Source organism: Scleropages formosus, chromosome 23, assembly GCF_900964775.1.
Source record: "Scleropages formosus chromosome 23, fSclFor1.1, whole genome shotgun sequence".
In the NCBI taxonomy this organism is placed as follows: domain Eukaryota; kingdom Metazoa; phylum Chordata; class Actinopteri; order Osteoglossiformes; family Osteoglossidae; genus Scleropages; species Scleropages formosus.
This window is the reverse complement of record NC_041828.1, coordinates 9981623-10009608: the sequence shown is the minus strand read 5'-3', so window position 1 is coordinate 10009608 and position 27986 is coordinate 9981623. Positions and strand designations below refer to the sequence as shown.

The 27986-nt window shown below is 47.9% G+C and overlaps 1 protein-coding gene across 6 annotated transcripts in view; it reads right to left on the bottom strand.

Annotated features, from left to right (window-relative positions):
- The window catches only part of LOC108933319 (plectin-like), a 116556-nt gene that overhangs the window by 32494 nt on the left and 56076 nt on the right, over positions 1–27986 (bottom strand). For 2 of the 6 annotated variants that reach the window (XM_029248180.1, XM_029248181.1), the window contains exons 3-6: positions 11857–11918; positions 3316–3405; positions 1657–1734; positions 1217–1309 (exon numbers count right to left, since the gene is read on the bottom strand). In XM_029248180.1, the coding sequence (XP_029104013.1) occupies positions 1217–1309; positions 1657–1734; positions 3316–3405; positions 11857–11918 (323 nt within the window). Of the gene's footprint in view, positions 1–1216; positions 1310–1656; positions 1735–3315; positions 3406–4444; positions 4460–11856; positions 11919–14997; positions 15361–21943; positions 22366–27986 lie in introns of those variants that run through there. The other 4 variants (XM_029248182.1, XM_029248179.1, XM_029248183.1 and 1 more) reach the window with 4 other exon arrangements.

Below are 27986 nucleotides of genomic sequence, written 5' to 3'. Positions count from 1 at the left end.
ATTTTACTGGAGCAATTTAGGGTAAGTACCGTGCTCAAAAGTGCTACAGCTGGAGACGGGATTCGAACCTGCAACCTTTGGGTCCAAAAGGAACAGCTTTAACCGCTACGCTACCATTTAAGTATTTCCGCAACTATTTCAGCCCTTTTGCTGTATTTAAGAAGTATTACGAACAGAGGGCCTGAGAGCAGTCAAAATTTCTGAGGAGGCAAAAAGGAAGAGGTTTATAATCAAGAGGATCTGGTGTGACAAACTGTTGGGGACCAAAATAGCAAGGGCCACGGCGCCTGTCGCGGTGCACGGCCGGTTGGCGTTCGGGCCTGTGAGTCACGGCCGCGCCACACCCTCCCGCCTGCTTCTGCGAACGGATGTCAGGAAACTGTGACTCAGACTCTGGGCAGGGCAGCACCCAGCATCCTCAACCCAACCATTAACACACCATGAATCTTGGCTAAAGTTCCCCTTTTCCATAGCTGAAAACGCAAAATTAATGACTGAGATGAGTTTTAATCGTCACGAGAAAAATACATTCCCAAATCTAATAATTAAATCAGAAATGGGGAAAAACCCATACACTTTACAATGAGTAACTATTTTAGGGACCTAACTTCCATGGTGGATGCAAGGCAAACGGCAATATTTGCCCCCTACCCTTCATATGGCAATTTTTTAAATGCTTACTCCAGTAATTAAAAACTATACAACCGATGTCACTAGACCCGACAGGAACGCCGAAATCAGGCAACGGCACCAACCAGTTCTGATGCTGTAAAGGCAAAGTTCAATTAATTTTTTTCTGCGTAAATTGTCAGTGTTATTTGTGCAGTAGCTTCAGTCAGTTCCACATCACAAAGCTATACTTATGGAAAAATGTACATTTCTACAGTTAAATCCCCACCTTTCATTTCAGTTTATTTGTTCCTAACATAGGGGGTGCGGTGGCGCAGTGGGTTGAACCGGGTCCTGCTCTCCAGTGGGTGTGGGGTTCGAGTCCCGCTTGGGGTGCCTTGCGACGGACTGGCGTCCCGTCCTGGGTGTGTCCCTTATGCCCTGTGTTGCCGGGTAGGCTCCGGCTCCCCGCAACCCAGTATGGGACAAGCGGTTCAGAAAATGTGTGTGTGTGTATTTCTAACATTATGACGCCAGAAATCTTTATCTAGCATTATTTTTCATTTAAATTTTAGCTTGTTAATTTTGCTTCTTGACAGCGGGGTACCTGGAAGTGAAGGATTATGGTCCATATGAGCCCGAGGGTGAGTTTCGGGTTGCCATCAGCGATGTCATCGTTCCTGATGTTCACCAGCTTGACCTGTGGGCAACCAAAGATGCATTCTGACACGTGACAAGGTGACAAACAAGAGTCCAGTACTTTCAAAACCGTACAAACACACAGAACCCCTTTCACACATTCGTATGAGAAACAAACCCACACGCACAAAGTCAACGCATAATTTACCCGTGTCTTATTTTAACTTTTCTTTCTGAATTACATTATCGCTAACCTGGACATTTAGAAATCATTTGGGTCAGCAGCATACAGTACAAAACATCTCACGGCATCAGAAAAATCAAGCGGACAGACACAGACAGATAGATCGATCTACAACCAGAATGACAGTTTTGTGAGTTTATTCTTGCGTTGCTGACTACACGTACCTGTCGGTGTTTAAGGAAGTCCAGCGCAATCTGAACATTCTGCAGTTTGTGGAAGCGCATGCGGCCTTTCTCCCGGGGCTGTGCACAGAGAAGATGAGAAAACTGGGATCAGTGTGGGGTATGGAGGTGTTCCAAGGAACTCTCAGAAGATCTTGGAAAGCTTAGGACTGCAGAGCACATGATGCGTAGGGGATGGTGTGGACCATAAATGAGGAGCTGGAGTAAACCAAAGAGCTCATCGTGTAAATAAAACTTCAAAGTGTCATCGGTAAGAGGAATTTAGTCTAAGCTTTGATTGAACTGAGTGGCCAGCACCTCAGTGATGCATCCTATTCTCTCCAGTGAACAAGGAGAGTAGAGAGACTGATAAAAGTAAGGTCTTGCTCTTGTATCCCCCAGTCAAAGAGACAGTGAACACAGCTCGTTGAACTTTTCATACGTGACGCTGCACATGCATCGGCTCAGCCAAATACATGGTTTTCGGGAAGTGTAGTCATTGCCTTGCTGTCAGTAACGTCATGACCTTGGCTTTGGTGAAGCCAAGTGAGCAATGGTGTGGAAGCCTTTAGTGATGGAAAGAAAGGACAGTTCAACTGGGAAGAAAGATAAAGTGAAGTGATTCACGTGGAAAGAGCAGAGACAAAGAAGAAGATGGTGAACATGGAAGGTCTTACTTCTTTAACTGAAATGATATGTAAGCAAGTAAGGGTTTCCCAATCCAGAGGACATCAGCAAAACCTTGCACAGGTTCTGGATTAGCATGCATGGCTTTAAAGAGCATTTGAAAACAGATTCAGAATGAATGCGACCGTTTTCCATAGCTTACACCATTCTTTACCGGCGTGTTCAGTGAAGAACTACCAAAGTTGGCTAGTCACTGTTGCTTTGAACAAAATGTTTTATTGCAATTTTGGTTCTTTGGGTTCGAGTTCTGCTTGGGGTGCCTTGCGACGGACTGGCGTCCCGTCCTGGGTGCGTCCCCTCCCCCTCCAGCCTCGCGCCCTGTGTTGCCGGGTTAGGCTCCGGCTCGCCGCGACCCCGCTCGGGACAAGCGGTTTCAGACAATGTGTGTGTGTGTGTGTGCGTGTGCGTTCTTCAGCATCTTAAAAGACGGCAATGGTGACGAATGGCAATGGGACAACAGCTCGGTTACCGAGAGCCAACCATGCCACGCCAAAGAGCTCAAGTTTCAGACCCACTCACCAACCGCAAGTTCCTGACAGCGTCACGCTCCCTCGGCTACCCCAGTAAGAGCAGTGCGATGGGAGGCAAAGGCGAAAGGGCAAAGGTCAGCAAAAAGGCGGGCACACAGGGAGAATAAGGAGTCAAACAGGTGTATGCAGAGTGAAGCGAAAGTGAGGTATATGTGTAAAAGCTGTAGAAATCCGGGAATTAGAATAGACAAGGTCAGGTACTCTACGGTACAGCTGCGAGAAACCACAAATCCATCATCGGGGCATTAAACGGATTTATCTGTGAGCAATAACTTTCATCATACTGTAACAATTTAACACTATGGGCCTGATGCCTTAAGAGTTGTTATGTGCTCTTGAGGATTGCTCGAACGGGCCAGCGCTTGCCAGCGTTAAAGGTTAAAGTTGTGTTCCGGGGTGGGGGGGGGTTGGGTTGGTGGCAGAGGATGGTCACGGAGGGACTCACCAGCGTTTCCCCTGAGAGCACCTCCAGCAGGGAGATGAGGTTGTGTCCATCCCTCAGGTCTTCGTACAGGTCGCTCACATGGCGCTGGGCCTGTGACAGGTGAGAGACAACATCCCAGGGTGTTCAGTGGGAAAGGAGAAGCCTACCTGTTTCAGTTTGCATAATTCTGGTGAACGAACACAATGCATACCCCAAAAAAATTAAATTCTGTACGTTCACTAATCAGATAAATTAGAACTATTCGGTCTTCATCGTAAACCGGCTAAAGAAAGCGAGTGAGTGCGAGTAATTCTCAAGGCCATATGTTCTTTAAAGCTCTACATGCACAATATGCACAGCGCTGCAGGAAACCATTTTGGACATCTTCCGAATTCCACTCCGCAGTAAAAATGAAAAAAAAAAAACAAAATAATTAAAAAAGAACTAGAAATCAGTGTTTTTTCTTGGCGTTTCAGACTCAGGACGTGCGGTGCCCGTGAACTGGAGCGGGGAGGCACAGGCCCTTTCACGGACCTTCACAGGGCCACACGTGACGGCACATGTTCGAGGGATCGACGTCCAAATGAAGACTTACAACTTGGGGGCCAACGCATCTTCTTCCTCATAATATTCACACGGGAAAATGTCATTAAAGTTGTGTTTTCTTGGACGTTTCTAGAAGTCACCATAGGATAAGTGTTGCAGAAGCAATCCGCGATAAGGCCGTACCAGCAGAATCCACCACAAATCACTGACAATGCAGCGTGCTTTTACTGGGCTCGCACGGCACTTCGTGAGCATCTCGTGTTCCGCAAACTTTCGACAGCATCGCTTTCATGTTCACAGAAGGTTTCTAGTGTTTTTTTTAAACCGGAAAACGAAAAGATTACTTCGAAAACCTGTTTTTAAGCCGTCTTGTAAATTGAATGAACAGACGTACCGTGAGTGAATGTCTAGCAAAAGAGGCAAAGGCAGTGCAGTGTTTGGTTAATAATGATACAAGTAATTAGCAGGGGACGGAGAAGCATTTGGAGGAGAAAGATTAGGGCCCTCGGGTGCCCATGCGGAGGGCTTGCCGAAAGGGGAAGGCATGCACGCGGGAATGCGAGCTGTTCCGCGCTCTGTACAGACTCGTCCGCTCGCCACCTACCTTAGCTCTCCAGTGCTGGAGGAAGGAGAAAGGAAGGACAGAATGGGAAAAGGGTAGGCAGCAGGCAGGGGCACACGCAAGGAGAAAAGGAGAGAAAGAAAATGTTGAGAAAAAGGATGAGAAAACAATAAGCAAACCTATACTGGAGGTGGAATTAAAATAAATTCTCTCTCATACCTACAGTGCGCTAACATTTATTCATTTAGATGACACTTTTCCCCAAAGCAGCTTACAATGTTTAGGTGCTTTACAATATTTTACCTATTCATACAGCTGGGTAATTTTTTCACTATAGTAACGTATTGGTAGGTACCTTACTAAAGGGTACTGCAAGAGGAGGTGGGATTCGGCCTCTCCGGGGGAGGCGGCTCTAAGCGCTACGCTACGGGCTGCACGGAAATGCTGCGGATAAGGACTTGCGATCTGAAGCTTTCTCGTTGAAGCTCCAGGACTCCCCTGGCGTAGCAGTGCCGAAAAACAATGAGCTGAGTGAGTGAGGGGGGAGTGAATAAATCAATTTATATCAATTAATACTACATTTCAAAAATAGAGACGGTACAAGAATCCCGACGCCGCAGTGCCGTCGCCGTCTACGGCCGAACCTTCACCTTGCGCGCGCACGCGCCTGCGCTCCTTGCTGTCTATGAACAGCAGCGAGTCAATGAAGACCTCGCCGTAACTACCAGGTGGTTCAGGTGTGACGGCAGATCAGCCACAGGGTATCGCTGTTGCCGCACAGATTCTGACACACTGAGTTGTGCCACTGCATGTCCCACAAAAAATTCAAGGACTTCAATAATTATATATGCTGTACGTGTCCCAATTACATCCTGCGACAGTTAAACACATATGTAAATTAACTAATCATCTATACATTTTTTTTTTTTTTTAAAAATAAATATATATCATTCGTTCACTCAGACGCTACTAATAACCACTTGTCCAAGGCAGGGTCACGGTGGTGCAGCGCCTATCCCAGAAGCATAGGGTGTGAGGCAGGGTACACAATGGCTGGGATACCAGACCATTGACCCGTTGCAGGCTCACACACAGGGAAATCTAGAGTCCAACAATCCACGTGAAAGACCTCTTTGGACGATGAGAGAAAACCAGAGCAGCTGGAAAAAACCGATCCGGACGTGGGGAAAACGCAATCTCCACACACTGCTACCTGCTGCACCACGATGTCGCCCTTTAAATATTTCGGTTAATTTAGGTTTCGAGACTCTGAAATGCTTACTCGTTTTATTATTAAAATAGATGCCGAACGAACTAATAACCAAGGCACGTAGCGCTTGTTTTCAGAGTGCCTGCTGAAATACCTTCAGAGCAGAGAGATGTCTTTCACATCTGGGCCGCAGTGCCCGAGACAACGCAGAAAGCTGGTGCGCAAGACGAGCCAAACAGCCTTGGGGCGGCTGAGTGACCGCCCCGCAAGCCTGCTGGAGCCACATGAGAGGGATTTCCACACAAAGAGGTACAGTCCTCTACAAAGACTTGGAATCAATTCTAAATGACAGCCATGCGCAGCCTTCTTTCGACTGAAGGAATCCCTGCACCGTGCAAATACCGTGTTCCGCACGCCTCGATGGACGTGTGCAAGATAAACGAAGATAAGGCTGGTGGAGAAGTTCTCAGAGGTAGATCTCCGAGAGCCGTAGGCCGGGAGTCACCCTGCATTCTCCGATGCGCTTCTCAAGTGTCAGACGCACAGCCTGATAGTGGTTTTCGCAGGAACTTGCAGTACAGAATATTAACACTCACACACGCAACGTCCGCAACCGCTCGACCCGAGCGGGGTCGCAGCAAACTGGAGCCTAACCCGGCAATGCAGGGCGCAGGGCCGAGAGAGGAAGGGACGCACCCAGGACGGAACGCTAGTCCACCGCAAGGCACCCCAAGCGGGACTCGAACCCCAGACTCCGGCCAAGCCCACGGCAACAGTCAAAATATTAGAAAATAGTGATGTGGATGGAATAAACAGCAAACAAAAGAAGAATGAGAAGGAAATGAGGAATCGGGATTCCCCATCCAGCACTTCGGCGTCTCATTCCCAAGGTATAACCGCTCACCTCGAGGGCTTTCCCTCCCTATCTTCGGTTAAGACGGGTAAACTCTTTCTCCCGCCGAAGCCAGAAATTCCAGTTCTAATATAAACCCCTTATTTGTATTAGGAATTGGGCAAATATCAAAGTTTACATTTCTTTTTGCATTCAATTATTTCATATCTAAGTGGTATCAGCAGCAGCACAAACTGAATCACAGGAATTAACTCGTCCAAGTAAAAAGGCAAACACAACGTATGCAGTAAGTTCTCTGAACTGAAAATATTTATTTTCCAAGTGCGTTTGGTAAGTCTGTGCTACAGCAGGGTCAGTGCTGCGCTCACACGTTCCTTGGAAACGTGTTGTTCCATGAAAGTGACCTGGAAGCGCAACGGGGGCCTTTAAAATCGGACGAGCAATTGTCAACTTGAGCTCGGTCAAAAGAGCCTCATTTTGGTAGCAAAGGATATTTTTATCAACATTATCAACAGGTAAACCATGCACTACTGTGGGCACAATCTCTCTCACAATTATTAATTAGAATACTAATAGCAAACTAAAATATCATTACAACTGTACCCCCATCACGAGTCTGGAACAATGTAACCTACGTGGCATCTTATGACTATAGCAATAAAAAAGCACATAACCAAATAATTTTTTTTTTTTTTTTATAATTTATTAATATTACTGTCATTCTGTTTTTTTGACAATTCCCACTAAAAAATGTTAACTAAAAGCTCAAAGTCCTAATGTTTCACCACTTAGGACAATGAATCACAGCCCAACTTGGAGTCTCAAAACACCTTTTCAGCTGCAAAAAAAAAAAAAAAAAAAAAAAAAAAAAAATCGAAAAGCATCTACAACAAGGGCAGAGAAATGCCATGAAAATGACAGAATTTAAATTTTTTTAAAAAAAGAGGAAAATTTAATGAGAACAGGGGATGCAGGTGACTTTTTAAATTGAGAGATGACATGAAAGGGGAAGAATTCAGCTTTACAAGCAGATTATTTCACGGATTGCTAAGGCTTTCTGCATTTACACACAAGTGCTTTCTACAGATATGGCAATTAGATCTAGAGACATGGCACACAGGTGAGACTACAACTGAGTCATCGCAAGCCAGGGAAGGAGCAGTGATCTCCCCTATAACGCACCGACACGCCACCCAAGGTGACGCACCCGGAGCCCCTGCCCTTCGCTCGTCTGTGCAAACCACAAACGTTGAAACTGCCTTTCGAACACAGCGGGCCAGCGGAAGGAGAGGGGCACAGCGTCGGAACATCTCACGAGCGCTCGATCCCCGCAAAAACACACGCGCCATCGAGTCTGACAGCGATACATTTTGTACAGCTCATTAATATTTCACGGCTCGACGGAGTCGCAGAAGAACACGGAAAACGAGGAGGAGCTTACTGAAGCAATCCTAACGGAAAGCCGTGGCCGACCGCACGATCCTTCGATCCTAGCGATGCCTTAAAACACGGGACGCATTACTGCTTAACTCGTCCTAACATTGACTTGATGGCTCTCTACAAAGATGCTGTTCACCTAGAATTCGGCCACCTTTCCCCTCTCTGCTCCGGAACCCGAGCCTCACCACGGCGTCTGCGGGCCAGATGCGCTACCGTCCGTTCGGCCCCTGGAGCTGGGCCCAGAACCAGATGCGGCGCTTAAGGCAAGCAAAATGAATCCAGATGTCCGTGCCTTGCTTTCATGCTCACAACTAACTATAGCATGTGAGTCTTATATTACGTACTGGGGCAGAGTTCTGTAGACTAACCACCGAATGCACTTTAATACTCCGGCGAACGGGACTTCTGCGCTGCGTGGGGGCGCGGCCGCCACTCGGGAAACGCACGAGAACAACAGAGAGCGAATAAAAGCCGTGCAAGACTGGAAAACCTGCAGACGGATTTGGCAGTTAAAAATAATCTCACCAACATGTGTTTATTTCAGAACCGGGCTTACCGGGGCCAGAATTTGGCGGCCCGCCGGCTGTTTACTTTGCTTCCCGCTTCCCGTCCCGTTGGACCCGGGCCTGCCTCGGGACGGCGAGGGTGACGCATTCGGCCCATTCATCCGCTCGCGTGGAGGCTAGCGAGGAACGGGGCGGTGTACGCGAGGCCATAAGGGACAGAGACGGATAGCTGCACGGACAGAGTATTTCAGACACCCGACTGGGAGCACGGGCCCGTACCTCCCTTACCAGCACACAACGGACTCCTGCCGTTGTCCACTAAGAGCTGGGGCGAAGAGCAGCTCTTAATGCGCTCCGTGCGGGAGCCGTAAGGATGCGCTTTCTCTTGCACGCAAACGGCTTGTTGCTCGACTTCAAGCCGATCTTCCGGTATCACACGGCATCTTTTCTCTTCTTCGAGATGAGGCCCGGGAACGCAGCGCGGACAACGGCACTCGCTAAGGTGGACCGTTTCCGAAAGGGACGAACAAACGCGTTCGGGTGAACGCTTTAGCTAGGACTCGTTATCAACGCGCCGCGTTTCCAGAAAAGCCCGGACACTGACGCGTTACTACACCAATGTCATTTTTTTTCAGCGTGACCAATTTTCCCCAACAGATATAGAAATTCTAAAGTACCTAGAATTCTTAAATCAAATTAACTTTGCCCATGACGCTTTAGCATCAGTGGATGCAACAAGTCAGCATCAATAAGCCTCTGAAAGTTTACTTTATTAGTGTCCTCTGTTGTCTTGACAACACTGCCATCGGGACAGGGGTTTCACACACCGCTCCCTAAGGGGTTGGAATACCTGGAAATAAAGCATGCGTCATCTCTTTGTACACACAATTTACGATGGAGATTTTAAGCATAACACTCGCTTCCGTGCTTATGAGAGAAGAGCAACATTTCAGTGATTCTACACAAAGCGAGGTGGTGTACATCCCAAAATTCCTGGTTATGTCTATGCAATTAACATCACACATGCATTCCGGTGGGGTCAAAGAAGGAAATTCCTAGTACGTGATGTGTATCAGTTGGATGAATTTAATTTTCGCTCGACAATGTGGTCCACAATGAGGAAGAGTCTCTCTGAATGATGTGACTAATAAGCATTTGCAGACATTATAAAAGTTTAAACGGATACATTTACTTCCAAGGTTTTAATGAAGGTATGTTCATATGGCTATGGACTTAAATACTACACGTGCTATTGGACGTGTTAGTCACCTTGTCGGGGTGAGCGGAGCGGAGGATGCAAACGTGCTCCGTACCACTACGAGAAGAGATGAGGCTGAAATATTTGGGGAAATATTGCTGCATTAGGGTGTGGGGCAGGAGATGCTCACCTGCCCTTCCTGCAGGTCGCTGGGCAGGTAAGATATGGCTCCGGTGCACGTGGAATCGTACTGAAGAAAGCGGATAACCGATATGAAACGCCAAAGGTGGTTTTTGTAAAACACTGGCAGATGCCTGGATTTAAAAAGAGGCAGCTGATAGCGTAGTGGGTAGAACTGTTGCTTTCCAATCTGAAAGTTGCAGATTCAAATCTCGCTTTGTGCTGTAGCACCCCTAAGCAAGGTACTTATCCTAAGTTGCTCCAGTAAAAATCACCTTCAGGTATCTTAACATTGTTAAGTCCCATTGGAGAAAGCTGTCAGCTAAATGGACAGATGTTAAAAAAGAAAACAGGTTCAATATTCAATTTCTTGGGGTGAAATTAGCTACGCTAATATTTAGTGTAGAACACCAGTTCACATATGCCACGGCCCACAGACCGAGGGTTCGGTGACTCTGCAAGAGGACCAAAGGCTGCGGAAAATAGCAAAAAAATATTCCGTTCGCAATGTTTTTTCAACCAAAACGTTAAAAGTTGGATTAAATACAATAGAAACTCTGAGTGAAATATGCACCACATAAGGCCTATAAAGAAGTGCCTATAGTCAAACAGAGCTGTTTCTCAACATCCCAATGAGGTTTTGCCAAGAGGGAGAGAGTAAACATCAGCAGAGCTGTACCACATGTGGCTACGGACTAATTAAAGTTATGAGTCACCGCGCAAATATCCAGAGATTCAAACTGACACTGAGGGAGGCTTCCGAGTCCAACGCTCGCAGGCCATTCCCATCACAGCGTACAGCAGCCAGTGACCCCGGTAAAAACACCGTAAATTAAAAGTGCTCCCTCGCACAACCACCGTCAGAGACCGGTGGCCAACCTCTGCAGATTTTATTAATTTGCTTTATTTGAGCGAGATCCAGGACGAGAGAACATTTACATTTTTGATTCCACTAAGCCTTACGCTTTTTTTTTGATTTAAAGATCACAACCCAGTCACATATTACATTTTAGTCAACAGCAAGACGTACAGTGTGAAATTTCACGTGGTAAAGAAATGAGGCATAAATCTGTCAGAGCGGTGAGGTTCGTGAGAAGACGAGCTAATCCAGCGAATTCCGAAAGAGACGCTACGGCTCACAACATTCGCACGGGGGCAGATTTATAGTCGGGCATTAAACGTGCTGATGTGATAACGACGCAGCTGTGTAATGTCAGTTACAGGGTGATTTTATTATTATGACAATTTCTCACGTGCACAGTTCGAGTCACCTGTATATGAATGGGATGCAGGCAGGAGTAGGATCATAAATGAATAAAATTAATTTCCTTCTGTTGAAGCGATGCACTTTTTGCACTGCCCTCGGAAATATACATCATTATGGAGAAAAGCGTCTGCTAAATGAACGAATGGAAATGCGCATTTGAAATAATTTAATTACCCGGCTGCGTAAACGAGTAAATAATTGTAACCTTAACACTGCGGGTCGCTTTGGGGAAAAGCGTCAGCTAAATGAATAAATGTAAATGTAAAATTAGTTTAAGGCTCAAAATAATATGAAGGAGTGTTTTTTTAATACAGAAACAGACTGCTACTGAGATACTGAAATGTCACCACACCTCACAAGGTCTTCTCTTTGAGATTATTTTTCATATGATGTCTTTTGTTTCTACTACGCTCTTTCTCAATAACTTTGAAAGGTCATCTCTCAGGCCACTGTGACCACAACACAAGACTATGTTTCATCTGTAAACAGGCTTACATGAGTGTGTATAATCTCTAATTTTCCAAACTCATTTCCACATCTACAGCCCGAGATCTCGGATGTAAGATGCTGCTGCGAGCAGCAAGATGAGCTCACGGGTGACGACAGGACGCTCGATACCTCGTGCGTCCTGCTGAAATTATTTGTGGCCTTTTGTATAATGTGGAAATCCAACAAAAGTAAGCGTTTGCCGGCGGATGTCAAGGTCAAATGGTGTTATGTAGGAGGGGGTCCCTGTGTTGTCACTGCTGCTTGGAGTTATGTCTTCAGTTGTGTGTATGAGGTACGCGGTCTTACTGTACCTTCATCAAGTGTTTGTTGACCCATTTCGTGAAGGTCTTCTTCTGCACTCTGTCCCTTTCATCTGCGGGAGACACGAGGAGAAAAACACTGAGCAAAGAAATCAGGTACAAATTTTCTTCAACAAAGTGACATCGCGAAGCAATGAAGTTTAACGAAGCAAAGTCAACCCCGGTCCAAACGGATGATGGCTGAAACTGACTGCAGCGCAGCGCACACAAAGAGTACTCCGAAATCCTCAGGAACCGCTCTCAACCCTTCCAGGCGTTATAAATCTTGTGACCACTTAAGAAGGTTGTGAATTTGGAACCAAAAACTCAAGGAGAGTAAAAATACCCTTTGCATTTTTAACACTGTCGACTCTGCGTCCAGAGCAAATTTCCCAAAAACTAACGCTGTAGTCCCGGCAATGCACGTATGAACCGCTCACCCTCGGGGGTCAGAGGAGGGGGGTGGGTCACAGGTTTTAAAAAAAAAAAAAAAAAAAAAACTGAAGCATGCATAGTAAAGGGCCTGAGGCATACTGGACCCCACCTACACACACACACACACACACACACACACTTTCTGAACCGCTTGTCCCATGCGGGGTCGCAGGGAGCCAGAGCCTAACCCGGCAGCACAGGGCAGAAGGCCGGAGGGGGAGGGGACACGCCCAGGACGGGACGCCAGTCCGTCGCAAGGCACCCCATGCGAGACTCGAACCCAAGACCCACCGGAGAGCAGGACCCGGTCCAACCCACTGCGCCGCCGCGTCCCCCCTCTGGACCCCACCCAGGAGGCCCAAAATGCGAACGTGGTTCAGCGGCATTGCTGCAGCCTCCCTAAACGGACACCACTAGCCAGACAGCTGGAGATCGGCACCGTGTCTCCGTTCTTTCCTGTTTGTAATCACAACCATTTTAAAGTGGCAAATTTCAACTAAGTGAATTAAAAATACCGAAAATCCCAAACATCAGTGGGACTACATGACAAAACGAAAAGAATAGAGTATTTTGAGAAAGACTGGACAACCGCCAGGATCCCTCATGGGCTGCAGAACCTGCTATTGTCCATATTGTTCCTTAACCGCTGCCATTATGTATTCAGGCAGCCACCTGTCTCATGTTTCAGGTGTATGTCAATTGCTATTAGGTTACTGTACAGTCTTGCAGGTGTTGGGCCTCCGGGATCACAGCGGATCTTCCGAGAAACGAATATACCGGTACCCATAACAAGCTGCATCGTGCCTTTTGTTTTCGCCGTTCGACATCAGGTGGAAAAAGCCTCCTATTGTATTAAAAGATCAGAAGAGCGGAGGGTGCGTCAGCATCGGCCTGACACGATGCACATCGCCGTATGAGATCCAGTTCTTTGCGCCAGGAATGAGCGTCGGGGCTGCCCCGCAACAGACAAAGCCATTATGAGATGAGGGATGATGTCTGTGTACACCAAGTAACACCCAGGTGATTAATACCACGGCAAACATCACTGGAGCCGCATTTCAAGGTCCCAGATTTACTGTGCATTTTCCATTAAAAAAAAAAAAATTCCTGTTCAGTTTTTTCCTCTATCGTTCAACCATCCCCTTAAGCTCGTTTTTCACTAAAATGGAAAGTTTCAAAATCATATTTTTCTTATGCAAAGGACTTTTCCTAAAGAGCAAAAACTGGAAAGGAGGCTGCTCTGCGTTCCAACATCACTTTATCACAGTCGCCGCTAATAATGAAAGCGGCGCATAACAACAGAATGTCCGCAAACGGAGAGAATCGGCAGACGAGGCCGTTCCGGTCACACCCAGGGATCAAAACGATGGCAGCACACGAGCCATTAATCAGACAGGACTCCTTAGGGTTATGGGAGGACGTTACGAAAAACAGTCTTCGGCTCGTGTCAGCAGGAGCCTCTCGGGATCTTTCGGAAGCGTGCCAGGGTTTGCTCGTGGAGATCTAGTATCTCTGTCTCTTCGCTGCGACGGTGATGGTGCTCTCAGGGGGGGCCCTGCCCCCCGATTCTGTGCTCCGCGTGGGGTCCTCATTCGAAACGCCACGACGGGGACTTCTTGCCGCATAAACCTGATGCCCCGAGTAGAGGTTTTTCCTTGAAACAGCTGTAAAGCTTCGCTTAGGACAGACACCCAGAATTGGGAGTCTGTGAAAAACAAGGAGTGACAGAAGAATTTTAGGGGGGGGGGGAGTCTGTAAAAAGTTGGCAAAAGCCTGAGCCTCCCCCCTCCCCCCCGACACCACGACAAATGCCCCCTCCACGCTGGATTTCAGTAGGTGTCCTTCAGCTTCAGCCCAGCATTTCTTTTGACGTACTGTCTACAAAACACTGCTCCCCATCTCCTGCCCTCTGGTTTCCTTCTTCCGGACCATGATTCACCCCAAACACATTACTTCTTACATCTAGAGAGGAAACACTTAACTCAATACTTGCACGACAATTCTTACACTTCCAATGATAAACACAAAGCGGAAATTGTTTCAGGATGTATGAAAAAAGCCTGATTCAAGTGATAATTCGCTGACTCGACGGGCCGCGTTCATGCGACAGGAGAGCAGTGCAGTTCTGAAAAGAGCTTCGGGACGAGAGCTGCGAGGAGCTCGGGTTTTTCCGCCGGCCGCTCTCGTCTCCTTCGCCGCACCCGGAGCCAATGGCAAAGAGCGAAAGAGCTCAGAGCTACAGGGAGCAGCCCTCTAAATCTGAACAGGGCACTCAATGAACCTTCTGTGCAAACGCATGTGGTCTTCTCACACTGACTTACACTACATTTACATTGATTTATTTAGCACGTGACTTTGTCAGGTTACTATGCCGAGCAATTTGTGCATTTGTGCAGCAGGGTCATTTTTACCGTATCAGTTCAGGGTAAGTACCTTGCTCAAGTGCAGGAGCAGGACTCGAACCCAGGACCTTTGATTGCGAAGCAGCGGCTCCGAGCATTACGCCACACGCTGCTCTAAACGCGTATAAGGAAACCCTCACCGCGCAAGTACTCGGAGTTACCTGCGAGCAACCAAACCGCGAAAAAACAATTCGTTGGCGTAACTCTGATCGTTTTTAAACTCGTGTTTCCTTTGCTGAAATTATCCCCGATTTCAGACGCGACGCCTCTTCCTGTCGGTTCAAGCTGTTCGAGCACGAGCGGGATGTACCGGTACCTTTCCTCTCATCGGTGGCCTTCAGCATCCTCTGGTAGTACCCCTCGTCCGAAGGGGCTCCCTCTTTCCCCGGGTTGTTTGCCCGAGAGCTCCAGTAGCGTGGCTGCGAAGACATTCTCTCTACTGGTCTCACTGTGTCTTAACTGTGCAGCAGCAGACCGGGGTAAAGTGCTCCGCGCCTCTCGGGGCTTTCAGCTCAGCCGCTTCGCGCCGATCTCTGCAAGCGACGCAGGACCATGCAGTCGCGTGGGTGTGTCCAGCACGGCGTTCCTCTTCTTGCTTAACCTATAATTTCTCTCCCTCTCTCCCTCGCCTGCTCTCCGGCTCTCCTTCTGCCTCCCTCTCTTCCTTCCGTGCTTCTCGCTCTCTCTAACTCGCCCGACGTTTTTTCACCCTCCTCTCGCTAAGCGATGCCTGAAAGCTACCATTCGGGCCTCCCACCCCCGGTCCGGGCGAGCTCCGCGCTGGAGAGCATCCCGGCGAGGCGTCCGGCTCCAGGCCCTGGCGGCCGCCGAACCGCCAAAGACGTGCGTTTAAAATTTCAGGAAGCAGAAGAGAGCAGGACAGAGAAGATCGCAACGTCACAACAAGGTCCCACAGAGACCCTTAAGCCTGAGCGGACGTAATTGGTCCCGTGAGCCTTCGTTTCCATAAACGCCGCTCGTTCCAACCGAACTTGTTCGACAGAATGCGAACTTTTGAGCAAAACGGAGTAACGTGCAGCACGGTGGCACAGTGAGTAGCACTGCTGTCTCACAGCACCCGGGCGGTGCGAGAGGATGTGGGTTTCATCCCCACTCATGTCTGTGTGGGTTTCCTCCCATAGCGTGACTAATACAAAGTGTGTTCCACCGATGCATGGATGAGCACTTCATTGTACGTAGTGTATCTAGCAGTGTAAATCACCTTTCGTGAATAAGGCGTGGGCTGATAACACTACGGGGAGTTCATTGGAAGTCGCTTTGGAGAAAAGTGTCTGTTAAACGAAGTAACGTAACGTACCTCATGTTGCAAAGACACAACACCGAAGCCCGATATAACACGAAGCAGGAACCTAAAGGAGGAAGCCAAAGCAGGTCCCGCGGGTACCAGGCCGCAAAGACGGCCAATACTTTATGAGTCTTTCTCTTTATGTCATTATTCAATTATATGTGCTAGACATTTCGCATCCTGCGTCACGTTCCGCGTTTCGAGGATAGACTCGACTCCAGACCGGTGGGACCCTGCACTGGACCAGCAGGAATTGCTGATGGACAGATATACGGATTCTAAATATAGCCAAAGTCTCAATGTTTCCAACGGTACTTGTGGAAATGTACCATCCTATACCCAGACCCCCAAGTTAAGGAGAAGGTCTCCACGATCACGGAAACACGGGGGTGCTGCAGGGACTGGAGGAAATTTGTCATCACCTATTCCGCCATATGGCACAATCTCAGGAAATCTCCCATCAAAGGAGCTCTCTGTTCTCCCCCAGACACTGGGGCTCTGCGGTGGGCTGCACTTGGAATAAATTCCAGTCCGTAAAACAAAATTTAATCATTTAAAAGAAAAAGAAAATGAAAAGCCCGATTTCTAGCCAAGGTTGGCACTCTTGCTGCAGTTCACCGTGTTTTTTTTTTTTTTTTTTTTCCATCCACAATCCGCACCAGCCGTGGCCACTTTTTTATGTCTTATTCCAGCGTGAGTTAAGGGCATCCATGGTGGGGAACAGAGAACTGAGCTGCGGTAAGAGCGTGCCCAGCCCCACCGCATTTACCACATTGCCGAAAGTATTAAAGAGGATATGAGAAAGCTGATGTCTAGCTTTGGGGCAGCGTGTTTGAGGATGTAGGGGACTTACTGAGCTAACAGCACGTATGACATTAATTCAGATCTAACTCAGCTCTAATGCTCTCATTTTAGGAGTGCTGCAGTGTTACTTCCTCCACTCGACAGACACGAAGGTGATCTTAATGAGGACCACTCACATCGCGTGAGTCACGCTGCCAGCGCTATAATGAAACACGCCTCACATTTTCACCACATGGGTGTTTCCTGGAAACGTCCAAATGGCTGAAAGAAGAAAATGTTGTTAAATGGTTATATGTGCCTGATGAAGGCATTCTTTCATCAGAATGGGCTGATGCACAGTGTCTGAACCGCTTGTCCCATACGGGGTCGCGGGGAACCGGAGCCTAACCCGGCAACACAGGGCGTAAGGCCGGAGGGGGAGGGGACACACCAGGACGGGACGCCAGTCCGTCGCAAGGCACCCCACCGGAGAGCAGGACCCGGTCCAACCCACTGCGCCCCCCTTGAATGGGCTGATAGGGGATATGAAAAAATTCTTCACTCTGTGGCTTGGGCCGGTCAATTTGTTGAGGTTCCCACTGCTACCGAGGCTCAGCAAACCGTACTTTTGCCCATTCCGAAGCATTTCAGACGGGTTTCCACACATCCGGCTGGTGCAAAACTTAAGGAACTGCCAAAATAACAATTAAAAACCAAAAAGGGAAAACACACTGTGTGCACTTCTCTTATCATTTGCATAACCGTTACTACCTACGTTACAATGGAGCTGCTCAGCAGACTTATGATCATTTATGTATTTTCTGCAATACAAAGAAAAGCACTGTGCTGCGCCACACAGGGCTCTTGAGCAAACACACACACACACACACAGAGAGGAACATCAAGGCTCTGTCTCTTTCGCCACTTCACGCTATTGGGATCAGCGCATTCATGCAGCACTGGAAGGAACTTTCCAGAATGGCAGACTGCAGCTTTCAATATGAGAAAGGGGAAAATAAATCCAGACTGTCCCAAAGGGCACACGGACAATCCCAGCAGAAACCCAAAAAGTGCCAACGCGCTGCTTAGTTAGTAAACACAATACTGTCACTTATCGGCATCTGACAAATCTTTTGACTGCTCGCCTTATTGTTATAAACTTCTAAAACGCCACCGTTATTTAAACAATTGCACAATATCAAAAGCTACAGTCTTATGCTTTTCACCGACTGTCTTATAATCTTAGGCTAGTTATTGACTCATTTGTACAGCTGGGCAATTTTAGGTAAGCACCCTACTGAAGGGTCCTACAGACAGAGGTGGGAAGCGACCCTACGACCTTTGGGTCCAAAGTCAGCAGAACTAACCCCTCCGCCACCAGCCAAGTGCACGTGTACTTACTGCTGGTAACTTCTGCTCTTACGAAACATTTTAAAGCTGCGCCTCATAAGAAAGTTGCTCATGAGTTGGGCCTCCACCTTCAGAGCAGCCCAGCGGCCCCCCGGGGTCACGATCGCACGCTCGCACGCTCCCTTTCCTGTAGCGCCACCCCGCACGTGAGGACGTTTCTGTGCCTGAGTCATGCCCGTCCTCGGGCCACGGTCCCCGCGATTGCCCGCTATGTCCACCGTCTCCAGGAGCGGCGTGAAGCGCAGCGCGGCGGAGCACATCGCACCCTCAGTCAGCTTGGAGAAGCACTTAACACGTCGCGTTTTGCTCATCCCAGACCACTGAACTCTTAGAGTAACTTCAGCTACGATGTTCATACAGTATTGGAGGCAATCGTGGGTTTCAACCATTTCTCACAGGGAAAAGCAACCACAAATGCTCGTCTAACCATACCTGTCAAGCTATTCCTTTTTTAATTCTGCCAATTCATTAAAATATCATTTTTGATACAGCATTAAAACTGTTCATTTTCCATGGAATGTTACCCTAGCCTGTAATATAGCATTACATGAAAAATCAGTCGGTTGCATCAGCGCTACTTACACCCGCTTGGAGTAGCGTCCCCGTTCCTCTAAACCACAGTCAGTTCCTCTGCTTTCCTTTTCCACAGGTCAGCAGGACGCTGCATGAGGACAAGGCTCGGATCTGCTGTCCACGCTGCGGGACGCTCAGTGTTACCTGCAGAGGGGCCCTACGGTGTGTTCCTGTGCTCATCAGGAACCGGTTTCAAGGAAATTTTATTTCTTCTCATGTAAGACGGGGGCGGCATGGTGGCACAGCGAGTAGCGCTGCTGTCTCACAGCGCCTGGGTGGTGCGAGAGGATGTGGGTTCGACTTCTGCTCAGTCTGCGTGGAGTTTGCATGTTCTCCCCGTGTCTGCGTGAGTTTACTCCGGGTGCTCTGGTTTCCTCCCACATTTCAAAGACGTGCTGTTCAGGTTCACCCATCATGTGTGAGTGACAGAGCGAGTGTGTTCCACTGATGTATGGATGAGTGTGACCCGGTGTAAGTAGTGTATCTAGCAGTGTAAGTCACCGCGGTGAATAAGGTATCTGGGCTGATAACACTACGTAGAGTTCGTTGGAAGTCACTTTGGAGAAAAGAGTCCGCTAAATAAATAAATGTAAAACAGTGAGACACATCTCCTTCCTGATCCTTCGCTCTGTCTCTACTCTTTTCCCTCAAACATCATCAGTTATTTGACTTTGGCATGTTTACAACAGAGGGACGTCCACGCAACGTATCTCACGGAGACGCATCTTGATAGGTGTATAGCTAGATGAGCTTTGTGTAAAGCGCTACTGTCCGCTGTTCTTCCGTAGAAACTTTCGTCCCATGCATGCTGTGCCCCCCCTCTTGCGCACAGGGACCCCCAGATGAGCTCTACACCGCCATGACCCTGAGCAGGACGGGCGAAAATAAGCGAGTGAGTGAATGCGAGCGACCGTTGTCCCGACATCCTGCTGGAGCACTTAATGTTACCGCTGAGCTGCAGCCACGTATGTTGTCTACTGAGGTTCTGGAACATAGTGCTGCCTCTTCAGACCTCACTCTAGTACCGGTCAACACGAAGAACACGTGACTTTGGGTGCCGCCTTGCCTGGAGTGTGAACACTACCCCATTTGCTTATTGTCCAGTGTGTATTTGCATGACTATCTGCAGTGCCACTGTCCCACGGAGGAGCTGGAATAACTATTGGCGCGGGGCACCTTTTAACAAAACAAAGAAAAAAAAAAAAAAGATGGATTACAAGCAGTTTCATTTTAACAGCCTGAAGGGAAAAACAGGGCGTGTGCTCTTTGCATGCCAGTCCCAGACACAGACACGCTCCTCTCAGACAGTGGAGGATGGAGGAACCCGGCTGCACAAGGAACCCTAGAGTACGTTGGGGTGCGTGTGCTGGAAAACCTGGCTGTAGATCATTCTAGCGAAATTCTAATTCTAATGAGAAACGTGGGTGCTTTCCCAAGTGAGCGCAATTTCACTGTACGCATTATTCAGTATAAAACACAACGTATGGACAATATCCACGTAAATATGATCTCAGCACTATTTTAAGAGCCACCTGGATTCAGAGCAATACAGTCAGATGGCATTTTCTTTTCACTTTATCAGTGCAGTTCAAGGCGACTGGGGGGGAAACACTCACTAAAATAGATTAATAAACTATCTCCACCTGCTGGTGAAAACATGACACTGCAAGCACACAACTACAGCCACATACCACAAACTAGCAAGCAAGTTATACCAAGTAGCTTTAACTGGAATCTGACCACTTATGAATTTATAATAATATACCTCACGTTCTATTTGAAAAAGAAAAAAAAAAACTGAGTTAGTCATACAGAAAAGTTGGGCTTGCCGTTCAGTAGCGTGAAAGTGTGGGGAACACTGAAATATGAGAGGGGTTTCCATGGCAACAGACCCAAACACACAGAAGCAGAAGCTGGAGGGAGACCCATCAAACCAGTATGTGTCTGTATTTTTAGGCTTGTGGTTTGGGTAGGAGCCACTGGAACACAGTGGACCAACTGCATGGGGTAACAACCGCCAATTTTCTTTTTACTATTTTTTTTTTCTGTGAAAAATGAGCGGCTCCATTAGATGGTGACTCACACAGGACTCGGAATCCTCATTATTACCACGTTAACTCTGTTCTGCTCTCGTCTTGAAGTTAAACTGGCTGAAGGAAACGAACATCTGGTACAAATCAAGAGATGCTGAAAGTGAGGCCCTTCATACTTTCTCATGTCCGGGCTACAGTTTAACTTTTCTTATATATTATGTATTTTAATAGTTAAAGCATCGCCACTAATGCACATTTTGCAGGAAAATGTAACTAAGCGGTGATTTGCAATCATTTGTATTACTTCAGCTGAGGATAGGAATGTTTATTACAACTTGTAGATAAGAAATGATTCTGCCTCCAGTACTTTCTTTTCACACAGATGGGCTGAATTCCTGTAATGTTACCATGAGAATTTCCTTTCCAAAGAAAAACACTTTGTAAAACTGAGAATTTCACAACATCAGCGAGGGAGGTCTTATCTCAAAGCTTCTACACACTTGCTGAGATGCCATCTAAAGGCAGAACATCTGGAAGGGAAAACCCAAAGCCATTAAGAAGAACCCACTCACACACAGCACACACTGCAAGAAGAAACACAACGGGGGGCTGCAACTGTTCTAAAAAGAGGTTTTACAGCATTTTATACTTTGTACATTGTTGTATTCTTATTTTTTCTTCCTTATACTCATATAGTTTTCTGCATATGGGTAACACGTAGTAGTTGTTAGGGCTGTTGCATTATAATCTGAAGGTTCTGGGTTTGAAACCTGCATATGCAGCGATACCCCCGATTAAGGCCTGTACCTTAAGCTCTTACAGTAAAAATACCCTGCTGTAGAGATGAGTAAATCACTGCAAAGTTTACTGTGTAACACTATAACTTATAAGTCACTTTGGAATAAAGACATCAGCTAGATGCTGCTGGATTTAAAAACTGCTACAGATCAGTGATGTGTCATCTTTTTCCTTAAATAAATAAAAGAAAAAAAAATCACAAATATCCATAGATGTGAATAATGCATTGAATGGAAGCGCCACTTTAGCAAGCGCTCGACTAACTCGTGTATGGTAAGAAAATGGTTAAAGCACTGAGCGCAGCGACGCCCCCTTCGCACTGAACCCCTCCCCTCGGGGCGCGCGCACTCGCGGCTCACCTGCGCAGCACATTCTCCCGAGCAGGAGCGCGCTCCTCTCCCCGCAGCTCATCTCATTGAGATAGTTAGCCCTGTCGAACACGAGCTCCGGCGGACACGCGCCGTACCAGGACAGCGGCGGGGTGCTGCCGTGGGAGGCCATCGCGATCGTCGGGGGCGCGCGTGAATAGCGGAGCAGTCGCGCGGGGTCCCGCAGCGCGGATCTCCGTCTCTCTCTGCGCTTTCCCCTCACAATCTGTTCGTTATTACTGCGAGGGAAGCGAGGGAAAAGCGGAAAGGGATCCGATTGCGATGGGGCGACGCTTTCTTCATTTGAATGCCCGTCCTTTGAGCGCGCGCCGTCCTTCGCGTGTCAGCGCGAGCGTGCGGTTTGCGCGCCGCTGAAACGCGACTCCTCGGAGCGGGCGAGGTCTCAGCGTGTGTGTCTGTCTACTACTCATCACACGCACACACCGCATTCATCATCCGTGACACTGCGCGCGCGCGCGCACACACACACACACACGCGCGCGCGCAGAGGGGCGTTTCTCACAACACACAATTAATATCAATACCCTCAATCATTATTAAAACCACGTCACCTGGCCCATTAAAATCCGTTGCTCGTGACTCATGATGCGCGTTTTCTTTCCACTCATTCACAGCTACGAGCTCTGATGACAGTCGCGCGCAGTCATGACGACGTGCATTAAAAACGGGCCACAAATATGTGAAGGAAGGAGAATATGAAACGAATCAGTTTCTCTTTTTTTCGGTACTTTCACTGGTTCATTTGGATTTGTAACATACCATCATGTCCAAGTTCCTGTGTTAACTGCCCAATGGCAATGTTCGGCGTGTTTACGTGTCATCTGCTGACTATTCAGAGGTGCGCTCCTTAAAAGTTAGCAGATATACGTTTCAGAAGGCAGACTCGAGCCGAACTTCACTTTTATCTCGGCAGCGCGCGCGTGCGTGCGAAGCGCACGAGACGCGGCGGGAAGCGCAGACTCAGAAGTGCCGCCGCGAACTCGCTCGGATCACCGCCCTAACGAAGTCCAGCTGGCCGGGCATTACCGGGTACCCGTTTACGTTCAGCAGACGCTTCAAAGCGACGTACGTCCCATAGAAGATACAATGTAACAATCACCATGTGTACGTAACTCAGCGGGAAGGGAGACTTAGGTTTAGATGCAGACGCGTGATTCTTAACGTGTGCAGTTATTTTGTTACTTTCCACTAGGAACGGATCATGACGACGTCATGGACCTTCATCACACGAGCTCTAACTTACTACTAGTATCTGCATAAAACTTTGTCAGGGCAAAAAATGACACTACGATTGAACTGATGACAAAAGATGAGAAATTGGTGAATAGTGGGTAACCCTAAGTTTATGTAGCCACTCGTGTATCATGTGCACTCGTTCATATCATATGGTGCAATCATGTGTCAAAATTGGCTGTACTACGTGTCTGTGTATCCAAGCGTCTCTTTCTCGAGGCGATGCACGCGTTCTATTTTTTCTGCACATTTAAGTCACTTCGGAGAAAAAAAAAAAAAAACTGCTAAATGAACAGCTCCTAGCACAGTTGTTAAAACTACTGCCTTTGGACCCAAAGGTTGCAGGTTCAAGTCTCTCCTCCAGCTGTTATAGCCTGAGCATGGTACTTACCCCGAATTGATCCATTAATACTACCCAGCTGAATAAATGGGTAAATAACTAAGTGGAGAAAACCATCTGCTAAATTAGTAAATATAAATGAGTTAGTTGTCTCCTTCCCATTTCTTGGATGGACCACTTGTAGCAGGAGGTTTACAGGACATTGCTTTGCTTGCATGGTCTTTGTGTCAAGCTCAAAGGTCCAGTTTCATATATTCCGAACACACAGGAAATATCTGCACGAATCCCACGCGCAGCTGCTCGGAAAAAGCATGAACGTTCTCGGCGCTTTAGTAACTGGTTTTAGAATATGTACGATTACGTTAAAATTACCAAGCCAAAACACTGCAAGCTCTACTGCAACAAGAACACGGCAGGGAGGGGTACATGAATTAATATAAAATATATGTTTTATTAAAGAATTTAAAGTATTCACCGTATACTTTGCAAATTGTGCAATTTTCTCGTTTATCCAAGGCACTGGAAATAATGGATGAAGTCAAGAACTAACTAACTTGTCTTTACTTTCCTCATTCAGCAGACTTCAATAGCAGCCAATACAACTGATACAGCTGTGTGGGGGGGGTCAGAGTAACTCACAGCGAAGCACAGTATAATTTAACTGTGCGTACCAAGCCGTGTTTTGAGATTTTCCGAAAACTCGCACAGATAAATAATTACATGCATACTCTGGAATGAGAATAAAAGAAGGCGGCAGCTTGGCAGAAAAGTTGAGTCACGAACCGGAGGGAAAGAGATTTTAGGAGACTGGTGACCGGCAACTCGCAGAGGAAACCCAGCCTGTTTTTCTGGAGACATGTGGTGCCACACAACTGGCCTCCAGCCCAGGACTGAGAACGCGCAAGGTATTTAAAGGCGTTTCGCTCGTTCCAGGGCCGTACCTTCGTCCATCAACCACACCCATGTACTGGTTCCTCAAGTATCTAGAGCACCAGTGGTAATCCTTCACAGAGACCAATGTGGTTTGGATGTGTTATTAGTGCTAGATCTACTTTCATTTGCTAAAACACATCCTAAACCATGTGCAGTTTAAACTGTACTCCACAGTAAAATTCGCTGTACTCCATCCAGTATTTGTAAACCATGTAAGGCTCGGTGGTTTTCGGGCAGCGTTCTCCGAACAGAACGAGCCGCTTTCCATAATGGCACTGATGCACGGAGCAGATCTTCGACCCACGGAGCGTGAGCTCTACTCAGGACGGCACCGGATCTTCTGCATACCATTCAGGACTTCCAGTAACCGGAACCCGCAATGCGATAGCAGACATGCCGAGCAAACGTTCCGCTTCTCATGGTCTACCCATGGAACATAAATAACGCACCCTAAAATACAAGAGGAACAGCAAGCAAGCACCAGCAGTCCATCTTAAGGCTAAAATAAGTCATTCAAAGTATAATAATTAGCAAAAGGACATATTTTATACTGTATATCTGGTTTCCAGTGTTCTATACGTAACTGAGATTTCGGAGAGGTCAGCTCCTCTGCGTAAACAACTTCCGTTGCCTAGAAACACCATAAAACGAGACAGTATTGTGGGACCTCCACCCAAAGGCCTCGTCAAAGAATAAACTGCTCACAACCGAGGCATGTAAGACGCCTGTTTTCCGAGAGAAAATAACGATCCGGACCCATACGGCCCCGCGGAACGTGTCTTTAAACGGGTTTCCCAGGCACCGGCTAAACACTAAATTTACTCTGATGCCGTATATATTTCAGAAACCTGTTTCACTGAACAATAAACAACCTACAGCTTAACTCTATATTTACGTGGACGAGTGATAAACGTATGCATTTTTCCACGTAAACGTGTGTTCGTATTATGGCTTTAGTGCCTTACAGCACGAGCGAGTGTTTGGGAGAACTTTTTGTTTTTGAAATGACAATACTGTTATGGTCCACATGGGACAGAGTCCCCCTCCCTCCTCCCGCGTCCATCTGCTCTGTACTTTGTGTACTGAATGCAGCGGTCGGCGTGATCTAAGAGCTTTGGGATCTCCACGTTAATCCGCCAGCGCTCACGAAACCATCACTAACCCTAAACATTTCTCTCCATCGCTAACACACAGGCACGCGCGATCACCACCGCTGGAGCTGCCTCGAGACACTAAATAAACGTGCGGAGGACCGTGCATGTCACGCATCATTTTTTCTTGTTTTTAAAATTAACACTGCGGGGGCAAAAGAAATAAAGTGGAGCTAAATTACAGAAAGGCTCACACACCCTCGGCCTTATTCTGCGCTACAGGGCTGGTCGGTACATTTACCAGTCGAATGAGCCCACTTCGCACTTTTGTTCAATAGAGGTCCCATTACCATGGAGAGAACCACCCGCTGGGTGTGGTACCCTAGAGCAACAGTAAACATCAGTTCAAAGAGCAGCTCTCCGAGTAACCGACTGGTACACGTGGTACTTTCCAAACCTGTTCACCTGCTCTTCCACTTTCATGTCTAATAATGGTTTTTACATATTGATCTTTTTTTACTCTAGTTACCATAACACATATACCGCCCTCCGAGGAAACATGGTAATCGTCAGCAGACGTGGGTTAGATTCAGTTCCTGAAGAAGGATGACTAGAGCTATTTCCTAATAGCACTGCTTTAAATGTGTTTTGTTATTCGTATTTCAGGTCCTGTTATTGTTCTCACCGCCTTCCTTTGCATCGCACCTAAAGGCAGAGTTGCGTGTCTGGATTACCGACAGGCAGAACTTGAAAGAGGTAAAAGAGAACCCTTCCTTCCTGTCTGGTCAGAATGCGAATGTCTGCACCACCTGACATGTCAGCCGCAACCTAAAAAGTTGGCAAAGATTCGCGAGACACCACTTGGGCAGGACCTTCGCACGCCAGCCCACACTTACTGTAAGCAGTAAGGGACACGCGGATTCGGCAACGCACGGCACAGGGGGAGTAAAACAGTGTAGCTGTGGAGAAGGTCACCTCCATCGCTGAATAACCCGTCCAAGAAAAACATCTACTGTTCCCTGCTGATAATAAATCTAATCACCATGTCTCAACTGTTCATTTCTATAATCACATATTTCCGCTAAAGCGGCAAAAAAAAAATCCACCTAATCCACATACACAAGGGGCACAATAAGCTGTCGGCAAAAATTTGCAGCAGTGCTCGCAACACAGTTATGGAAAAAAGTAAAGTGCTGCGCCCAGGAGAGTCCAGAACGCAGGTCCTTCTCATATCCGCAGTGTTTACCGAAGGCTTCCACCCCACATGGCGAGAAGCTAAGAGCAGGAACGTGATGTTTGCAGGAGATCATCGGGTCAGTCTATTTAAACCAGCATGGCAAGAGTTAAGACCACATGGGTCTGCACCGGAAAGAGAGAGAGGGGGAGAGAGAGAGAGAGAGAGAGAGAGAGAGGGAGGGAGGGAAAGAGAGGTGAAGCAGGGACTCCAGTGAAGGGGGGAGGGAGAGAGAGAGAGAACGAGAGAGAGAGAGAGAGAGAGAGAGACTACACTGCTCTACACTCCAGTGCCAGCGGAGCCTCTAAGGTAAGTGCTGCTGTCCACGCAAACATTTCACCACGGGAAATGGAGCCTCCTTACCTTCGCAGATCCGGCTCCTGCGTCTCCTCCAGCGCCACACAGCCACCAGCGTGACAATGTGTCCCAGAACCACCAAGGTGGGGAACACGTTTCCTAAGGGAGTCGCAGGCATCGGGACTGAGCGGCGGCGGCGGCGGGACGTGCCGGCCACACACCGATAACAGGTGGGAGGTGGGGCGGGGCGCGGGGGGATGGGGTCACGGGGGTGTGGTGCTGCTCAGGGCCTTCGATAAAGGAGGACAAACCTTCCCGTCGCTACGAGAACAAGGGTCGGCAGCAGGCGGTGTCGAGTGCGTCGTCCTCCCCCCGCCCTGCTGATTCACTCGCAAGAGAGCCGCGCCGAGTTCCCTCCCTCCTTCCGTCCCTCCTCCCGAAGCGCTGCTGCCGCCCGCCCTGCCTTCCTTCTTTCGTTTCCCAACTTCCCCGCGCTCCTCGCTCGGCTCCTCGTCTCCGCCGCGCTCGGACCCCGGTACGTCCTCGCACCGTGCACGCCAGCGTGCCCTCCAGCCTTCAGCTTACGTGAGCAACATTAATAATGCACGAGGCACTTTGCTGCATCGCGTATGCAATGCAGTGACCCATCCCTGCAGCGAGATTATACTGTTACTGTAATACGTTACCGTAGTACCTTATTACTAAGGCTTTCCACAGACGAGCTTCCAGACAGGACTCTTTTGACACCGAACACATTTTTTCACGAGACCGGATGTTGCCTTCTGTGCTCTCTATAAATTCTGCCGCTTGGCACATACCCCTCCCAGCCCCCCCACAGCACTCATCTGTCTCTATACCTTCTCCTCACTGCATTTCTTTGGACAT